We start from the raw sequence: 9,821 nt of genomic DNA on the forward strand, positions 1-9,821 counted from the left end.
ACTAATGATTAAATTGCACAGAAATAAACTTGATATCCCGGATGATTAAATTTTTAAAGAATAAAAATTTAATACGCATAAAATCTGGAATTGTTAATGAGGAGATCGTGTAAAAGGGTATAAACATAAGAATTAACTTGTAAATTGTAGCATTACGAACAACATTAAGGAGATACATCAAACAGGTCAAATATACGAATTCCTCTTAGAGATACTATATAATTATTTAATGATTCAAGTACTCAGATCGATTCCAAAGCTTATTTCAGAGATCGCTGGTAATAATTTTAACGAGTGAAAATCAGGCCGAGTAAGTTCATTGTTGAGTTGCGAAGCACATTATTCTAAACTGTACCCCTCCTCACCAAAATTATAGTTTTTGTATAATGTCAGTCAGCTAACCTGCAACAGGATTCTGATAGATACTAAAATTAAATAATACATCACGTCCTTTCCTTTTTTTTTTGAAAGTACAATAAGTGTTTTAAAAATCTTGATACATTTTCTCGACTGTAAAATATTCCAAACATTATTAAGATTTAAAAAAATGATTATACTTACTAATCATCGTTAAAAATATGATAATTTAATCAATCAGAGTTTTTAACAAGTCTGAAAACTAATTTCTAATTTTAATGAGTTTAAAAAAAATACATTTCACGAGTATTTGTTTAGGTTTATTATTGACAAAAAAAAATAAATAAACTTAGTGTTAAAATGGAATAACAAATAAAATAGTCTAATAAAAGAATCAAGTTAAGTTATTATTACTATAAATAAGAGTATAACATAGGACAGAATAGTTGAATTTTTAAATAAGATTAATTACTTTTGGATTGACGTTTGTAAAACAGCATCGAGTACAATACATTTTTTTAAATTTATTTAACCTCTGGGTCCACCGTTAGGTATTGCTTCAGAGGATGAAATGAATGATTAGTAGCGTGTGTGAAATTGACATGCCTGACCGGGATTCGAACCCGGGACCTCCGGATGAAAGGCCGAGACACGTGCCACGGAGGCCGGCTGAGTACAATACATGGAGTACAGTTTCTTACGTACTAAAATAATAGTACAACTTTTAACTTTACTATTCATTTTATGTAGTAAAATTTATTTTAAAAACTCGTTATACATTTTGTTAATATAGAAAAATGCCGGTAACCAAAAAAACACACTCGAATTTTAAATTTTTACAATCTAATTATTCGAATTTTGGATGACCTAAATGAAATCTATCGGTAACTACAGATACTGGAGCTATTACTCTTACTGCAACAAAAGATTCTAAAGTCTTAACAGAAAGAAAATTTATTTTAATACAGAACTAATAAAATATGCAAACTAATTTAGAAATACAATTTAAATTATGAGAATTATAAACAATAACGCTTTCTTTGTAAGATATTTTTTTTATATTTATGACTTCTGTCAAATAACAGCAATAATAGAGGCGCGAAATAAAAAAAATAATTTTTAGATTTAAGTAATAATATATGGCACGATTAAGGAGAAAAATATGAAAAAATACGTTTAAGTTACAATTCCTTGGAATTTTAAAATGTATATCAGTAAAATATGTGAAGTTCAAAATTATTGTAGAACTACCACAATTAGATTAGTTTGATGAAAACCGGATTCGGATTCAATTACTGGACGAGGTCTGTCTGTCATTTCCAGCATCATTGTATTTTTATTCATCTAATCATTTTCGCTAAATACATTAGTTAACAAATGAACAATGTTTAAAAAAAATAATAAAAACAGATAATTTAACAAATTATCTATTTTATTTGTTTTACATCCTCATATCAGAATGTATTAATTTATTAAAATTTAATAAAAAATATCACATACTGCCTTTCTCTTTTATTCCCGAAGAGTACATTCGCATCGATCTGTTTCTTCAGTATTGGTTTTTTTTTTTTTAATACGGCAAATAAATAACAAACATAATCAAATTTTAGAACTGCGGAGAAATTTTTTTACTATCTCACTCATTTTATTTACTGATTGAGGGGGTAAACACTTGTTTATGTAATTTTAAAATTTGTCTATTTTTTATTGTTAATTATGATTAATCACATTAAAAAGTTTCGGAAGATGCAGATCTCTGCAAACGTATACGACGGAAACACAAAAAGGAAAACGGCAACTGATGACGTTTTAAATAATTAAACATAATAGTTAAAAATTTAACGTATTAAACTCTGCAATTACCCAGATTTTCTGTGTATCTTTCAGAAATATTTCACACAGAAAGACAAATTAAAACAGATGTATTACGATATATATAAATAAAATAGAACTTATTTTAAGTTTTATATAATACTATATATATATATATATATATATATATATATACATTCGATTTGTATACAGCTAGTTTATGTCCCGAATAGAAAACATTCCGGTAAGAAATCTAGCGAGAAGAAAAGGAGATGACAAAGAATAAATAAAAATTCTTGTCCTTAGTGTACAGCAAAAAAAGAAACTGAACTTTTCATTGTGCTTCTTGAAGGGCAAATAATTCGATACAGCATGCCAAAATCAGCCTTACATTATTATGCCTACGCAGTATACGAGTATGGACACGATTAGTATTTTCTCACTTTTTTTTAATTAAAATCATAAAGTATTTATATCATGAAATATTATAATACTATAAGTATATTACAACTATTATCATAAAGTATGTGTATCATAAATTATTATAATTTAGACTGTAACAAAATAATTTGAGAAAATTACATATTAAAAAACTGGAAAAATTATAATAAATTTCCTTAATTATTATATTAAAATTATAAAAAATATCAGGGAATCTTTATATAATAAAATAAATAATAAACATTTTGCTTATAAACTTAGAAACGCAAATATTAATTTACCGCACATCAATTTCGTGCAGTTATAATCGTATACCGAGTTTGTCGAAAGTATTCACGTTAACTACGTACAAAAAAGTAAGCACGAACATTATCCCACCGTATTCTACAAAGAAAGAAATTTATCCATACATTAGAATAATTCTTAAGTTTTTACAGTCGAATCAACTGATTCGCATAATTAAAAATTTCATCGATGACGATGTTTAAATTAGATATCAAAAGTAATCATTAATACGAGTAGGTTAAGTCTATTATTTTATTAGTTGGTTTTGAAATTTCTTCCGCCTCCAATAGGTTGCATGAAGGAACTTTCATAAAACCTTAAATTACATTGTGCAATATGAAAGACGGTGTTCTTTGATGTATAATAATTACGAGTAACAAACTATATTTAGTTTAGGCACATACTCATAGGCTTTAATTTTTTTTTATAGTAACTAACTACGGTGGAGTAGATTCTTTACAAATTTGTCCATACCTTAGTCGAGAATCGAACCAGAGACCTTCAGGAAAGCAGGCAAGCACGGAACCATCTATTTACCAATGCGATCTATAAAATATTTAACTTAAAATTATTTTATTGGTAACATTATTACAAATCCACGGACCGACAGAAACCCCAGTAACAGATTTCGTTTTCGCAGCGTATCATTTTGGCACAGTTCAATTATAGAATATTGTTGCGATAGAATAGCATTTATAAGTTTGATTTTTTGTCCTTAAGACGATACTTCATATATCCTACAACTTTCGTGTCCTCCCTCAGCTAACCGTGAGGTGGGGCTGTAAAAACACCGTCTATGGGTCAACAAAATAAAAAAATTAATATTTTAAAAACTGAGTTCTTTGCATACACATTAAATACCGATCGCACCGAAAAATTTTGAATGGAGCATATTTACTCGTAATTTAAAGACGTACAATTAAATAACTTCAAATTTACACTAACGCACACAAATACTTTAAAATTAATAAGAGGCGTAATTTACTTTGTTTTAAGCAACTGTTAAAATATGCTACAAAGGATACTTTATTTTTTATTTATTTTTTGTGGGGGGAATCTTTATCTTTAACTCATTTTTTCCTTTTTGTTTTCAAAAATGCTATGTTCAAAAACGTTTTAGGTGTTAAGCTACATTTTTCATGTACTACTATATAGTAGTTACATATAAAACAAGTTTCACAGCAATCGATTCAAACAAATTATTATTTGTCATTCACTAATATTATTAAAATAGTTAATAGCTAATAGTCAGTAAATTACAATTAAGTTATCTAATTTTTAAAAATTCGGATGAATTAAGGCGGCTTTAAATTTATACGACCCATATAATCTAACGGCAGCAAACGAGCATAAAGATTCTTAATACTGATTAAGATTATCATCGACCGTAATTTCGGCAAAATGAAGAGGAATAATACCAATTAATTACACGGTTCATCACTTTTTATCATGTTTGAATGACTTGCAACGGAAAGAAGATACGTATGCGAGTGCGAATATTCTTATACCTGGCTTTAGAAGTCAAAGCAGTCATAGGTATGGATGAAAGTAACGGTAATAAACTTGTTGATCGTCAGGGATCTACGTTCTACAATGTAGTTAAATTATAGTGGTTATCCCTTGATGGCTATTAATGTTTGAGTCCAGATATAAATGATACTTTTTACATATATTTATTCAAATACATCATTTAAAATTGTTATTTTTTACCCATAAAAAGATTATTTTTTTAATCTATACTTTTTATAATTACACAGACAAAAATAGCCAGACAAAAATAAATAATGAGTGATCACTTCTTAATGTAAGAAGAGCTTACATTAATTAAAGATCATAGTAATGAAAGACCACTTCTTATGAAAAAAAATTCAATTTTTCTATTATTAAAATACTATAATTTTTTTTTCAGATTAACCTTAAATAAAAACAAGACTCATTTTCGAAAAATATACCTTCCAAGAAAGAATACAAATAGTCACATTTTACTTGGAAAATCAGAGGAGCGTTTCTAAAACATAAAATTTAGAATTTTTTTACAAAACTAGAAAGTAACCTTCAAGCGAAGCTACCTGCACAATGGTGTTTAAATTTGAACAGACTGGATCAGAGAAGTTTGAACAGAACGGGAAATGTCAGAAGATCAGGAACACCAAGATCTTCCAGATATAATGAAGAAATCGAGTTTGTAAGGAACAATGTATCAGAGGATGCCAAGATGTTAACACGAAAACGTTCTACTCAGGTGTGCATTAATCGAACATCATTCCACAGAATATTGCATAAGGATTTTAAAATGATCCCTTACAAAATCCAATTAGCCCAAAAAATAGATTACGCAATATTCCTGGAATACTGATGGTATTTTATCAATACTGACGAGTCCTTTTTGCTTAATTTGTGGATGAGTGACGAAGCCCATTTCCAACAAAGTGGAAATGGGATTTAACAAAAAAAATCACTTTTTTGGGGTTCTGCCAATCCATAAGTTATATAGTTATATATGAACGTCCTTTACAGCCACAAAAGGCTACAGTGTGCTGTGCTTTTTCGCAATAAAGAATTATCGAATCATATTTTTTTTTTTAAATGGTGTTTCGGTGACAGTGAATAGCGATAGATGCCGGCAAATGCTCTAGGAATTCTTCATCCTGAATCTTGGAGATGACGACGAAGAGGCCTGGTTCCAGCAATATGGAGCCACGGCTCACACCAGCAGAGCCACAATAGAGCTCCTTCGGTCAAAATTTGGAAATCGAATAATTTTTAGACATTTAAAGTTTCGTTGGCCTCCAAGGTTACCGGATTTGACTGCTTCTGATTTTTTTAATTTGAAACTATTTGAAAGAAAAGGTTTATGTCAATAAGCCACAAAATTCATAAAAGCTAAGTACCAATATTCAAGCTGAAATAGCGGCAAATTACCAAAATTAAAACATTGGTTTAACTGTACAATATGTGTTAAAAGGATCCTGCATTTGTGAACGCTTCAGAGGTCAGCATTTAAAAGATATTATTTTCAAAACCTTATTCAAGAAAAAAAGAAATCATGTCTTGACTGAAATTTAATTTTTAAAAATATATATATTTTTGAGTTAATTTGTTATAAAGTTTTAATAAAAAAAGTTGAGGGGTTACTTTTGGCCCACCCTACTTTAAGAAAGGATATTAATGCATTAATCTGCCTTTTACAGATCAATGCAGAAACGTTTATTATAACATGCAATAAGGAGAACTCGTATACGATCTACTGGTAAACATCTCGTACACATAATTTTGTAGAATATTGATTTTTGTTTTAAAAACTTAGCAGTTTTGACTTTAACTTCTTTACGTTTTACGCCACTTCTAATTATCACGTATTCATTAATCGCTATTCAATAGAACAAGTAGTGTTAACAATGAATTCAGAACCTCTTTGCTGGAACAGTCACAGCGTTCTGTTTTCTTTTGCTCCTATTTTAACCTTCCCGTTTAAAAAACGACAGTGCAACTAAAGCAAAAGAAAAATTGCTGTCATCTCTCCATACTGTCTCTTTATACTCCAGAAGGGTGAACTTTTATAATAATTTACTTCAGGAGTTAAAAAAAAGGAAGTTATTAGACAATAATTAATCAATTAGCAAGTAGTAGATATTGCGCAAAAAGTTATTTCTAAATTAAAAAAAAAAATCTGATTGAATTCAGCCAATCGTTGAAATTCTTCAGACTTTACGATAATTAAAGTAAGAAATTTTATTTTTTGGTTTGTTTTACAGTTTTACACATTTTTTTTTTTTTAACTAATAAATGCGATATCAGTAACAGGAAGATTTAGCAAGCATACGGGTAAATTGTTCTGAGGTATATAACAACACGGATTTCTGAACATTAACATCATTCTGGAATAAGTTGTTCAAAATTATGGAAGTACCCCGCTTAACATGTCAACATGATCATGGAATCTGCTTGAGTAATAGAAAAACAAAAAGTATAATATTTCACATTTTAGAAATCATATATTTAGATAAGTTAACTTTACATAGTTTAAATACACTGGAGTAATATAAGCCAAATAGGGTTTGTCTTAGTTTAGTTTTAGGTATTTTCAAAAGTATTTGTTTAGTTCAAAGAAATTAAAACTGAAGTCAAGCTGTGTTTTAGATTAGCGTATTTTGCCCCGCTATTATAACACGCTTCGGATAAAAAAATAATAAATCGTAAATCGTAAGTAAGCGGGAGTAAATTGTAATCAATTACTATTATAGTTGATACAAGTAAAAAGTGTTATGAGTAATTAATAAATTATTAAAAGACAATATTTAAACTGGAATACTTGCAAATAGAGTAGCATATAATTATGAAAAAACGGCATTTTAGATTGTCTTGATTTATCTGTATTTAAGTTACAAATGAAGGCGTCATTAATTGATTTTGAGTACATACATGTATAACCACGTATATCTTATACATGCTACAAATAATCATTTTCTAACAAAACAATCAAACTTAGTTATCAAATTATTTCTATTATCAGTTGTTAGCTGATACGGTTACTTATCGATTAACTGTCAAATCTTTTAATTAACTTTTTATTTATTAATCCTTCATGGAGTAAAGTATTTTTTTTACGTAAAGAGTTGTAACTTTATTAAGAATATAATGATTATTTTGAATACAATTTATTATTATATGGTATAAGTATAGAATCCCTTAAAATAGCTTGAATAATTAATATTTTTACATCGACATTAATATATTAATATTATTTTTTTAATATATTAATTATTTAATATATCAATATTTAATTAATATATTAGTTTATCTATATATTAATGCACAAATATTTTTTTATTTATGAAAACAATTAAATTTTTAATTTAAAAATATAACATAATTTTTACAAAAAATAATTTGCCGTTTCTTTACATTATCACATTTAAAGTAAGTAAAATAAACTGAATTGTTACATGAAGGTATAATAAAATACTAAAAAAATGTTTATAAGAATGTAAACTTACCTCATCTTGTACAGGTTTAATGAATCTCGACGGCGACTACAATCCAGTTTACACGGAGCGAATGACCCCTTAGAATACAATAACCGCAGATGCCCGCCACAAAAATTCCCTTTCTAATGAAAAAATTCCCGTGAACAAACAAACAAAAGATGCTGCACAACATTCCCGTCTACATCTTCCTTCAGACCTTCACGTTCAAAGTCGTAATAATGACACTGTTGTTATAGTCATTTGGAGAAGCCAATAAATGTAGCCACCAATGTTATATCTATATATACATACAACCACACTCATACGCGCGCGCCCGCGATATTTTATGCAATACTTTTGGATATGTCATTATTATGAAATGATTCTTCGTATTGCCTGTTCGTTAACATCAAAAATATAACCGGTACTTTCAGACTACCGAAAATAGTTTTTTTTAGTATATTTTGATTTTATAGCAAGTAGAAAAAATGTTCTATTAGCGGATATTATAAGATTATTTTTGCACATATCCATTCGATAAAACCTGTGACATTTGTTATTATGTTTTTTTTATGAAAAGCATTGCGGTATGAAATAAGAAAAACTGCATACTACAAAATATATTAGTTATTTATCTTCCAAGATCGACCTTGTCGACTTACTTGAAAATCAATCGTCATCTAAAAGAGATCTGAGCATAATTAATTTAGCCGGAAGCAATGGAAGATTCCATCGGAGAATGGTATTTCTCAATAGAAGGTAATATTTCCCTCAACAATGTCTAAATTTTATAAAGCTTGAAAACGGTTTCGAATAAACTCCTCGAAAGGTATTGCATTATTTCAGATGTCAATCCTGTTCTGACTAGCATTAATAGCTGATTTTGACAAACAGTAATCGTTAAACATTAAAGAAAAATCGAAAAAGACTTTTAGTTATTTTCCACAATTTAGTAACGGATAAAAATAAGTCGGATGTAACTGAAATGAAATTAAATCGGCAAGCGAAATGAAAACTCGAAATGAAATTATTTGGCAGAAAAGGAAAAATGAAACGGTTTCATTTAATGATATTCAACAACGATACACCTAAACGCAGACTAATCCAGAACGAAAATAAAATAATTATTACGCTTTTAAAAAATCTTATTCTAAAATACTGTATTGTAAAAGTTATATATATTTCCTAGTTGCTAGTGCCGAGCATAATTTATCAATACTAGAAAATCGATCTTCGAAAAGAAGTTCAAGAAAAACGGGTAGACAATTGTCTGAAGTGAATCTAGTTACGTATAAAGGTTTTAGTGGAAGTAAATCGAAAAAACGCAGATAGCAATACGGAAGTTAAAGATTATATTGCATTATCCAAATACCCTAAAAGGCAGATGAAAAGGTTTCTGTAAGTAAATTTTATATACTTGTAACTTCTCGGGTGCTTTTCAAAATGTCATGTGGCAATGAAGTAAAACAATTTATAAAAACTAAAAATAAAAACCGACTTTAAAAAATGATATTACTAAAAAGATACAAATAATTATACTTTTGTTTATTAACTTATTTTTGTTTTTTACTTTTAACTTAAGAAATATTTCAACATATATATATATATATATATATATTGCATGCCCGGTCCGCAGTTATTAATCTCGTCTTTATGTGAAAAATATTGGATCTCACGTATACGACGCCTAGAGAGAAGATAAAGGATGACTTTCAAGTCATTCTGCCTGACAAGAGAACGAACCTGAGGATTCTGAATATCAGAAAAACTCAAAAGGAGTTGGTCGTTGTCGCAGACGACAATGAGACTGTGAAGGTTATTTCAGACTCTCTAGAGATTGGTGCATCCAACATGAGAGTTGCCCCAAAACGACTGAGGCGCCCTAAGTTATTACATACGATATCGATCGACGGCTATCTGAGGCTGAGCTGTTGACTATTTTGAGGCAGCAGAATACTC

The 9,821-nt window shown here is 28.7% G+C and overlaps 1 protein-coding gene across 1 annotated transcript in view; it reads right to left on the reverse strand.

The window, feature by feature from the left end:
* The window catches only part of LOC142324048 (uncharacterized), a 30,505-nt gene extending 22,521 nt beyond the window's left edge, over positions 1 to 7,984 (reverse strand). Inside the window, exon 1 of the mRNA XM_075364650.1 lies at positions 7,893 to 7,984. Within this exon, the coding sequence (XP_075220765.1) occupies positions 7,893 to 7,897 (5 nt within the window). The 5' untranslated portion in view covers positions 7,898 to 7,984. The remainder of the gene's footprint in view (positions 1 to 7,892) is intronic.
* Positions 7,985 to 9,821: the final 1,837 nt, after the last annotated feature.

The sequence above is a fragment of the Lycorma delicatula genome, chromosome 1, assembly GCF_047948215.1.
Source record: "Lycorma delicatula isolate Av1 chromosome 1, ASM4794821v1, whole genome shotgun sequence".
In the NCBI taxonomy this organism is placed as follows: Eukaryota; Metazoa; Arthropoda; class Insecta; order Hemiptera; family Fulgoridae; genus Lycorma; species Lycorma delicatula.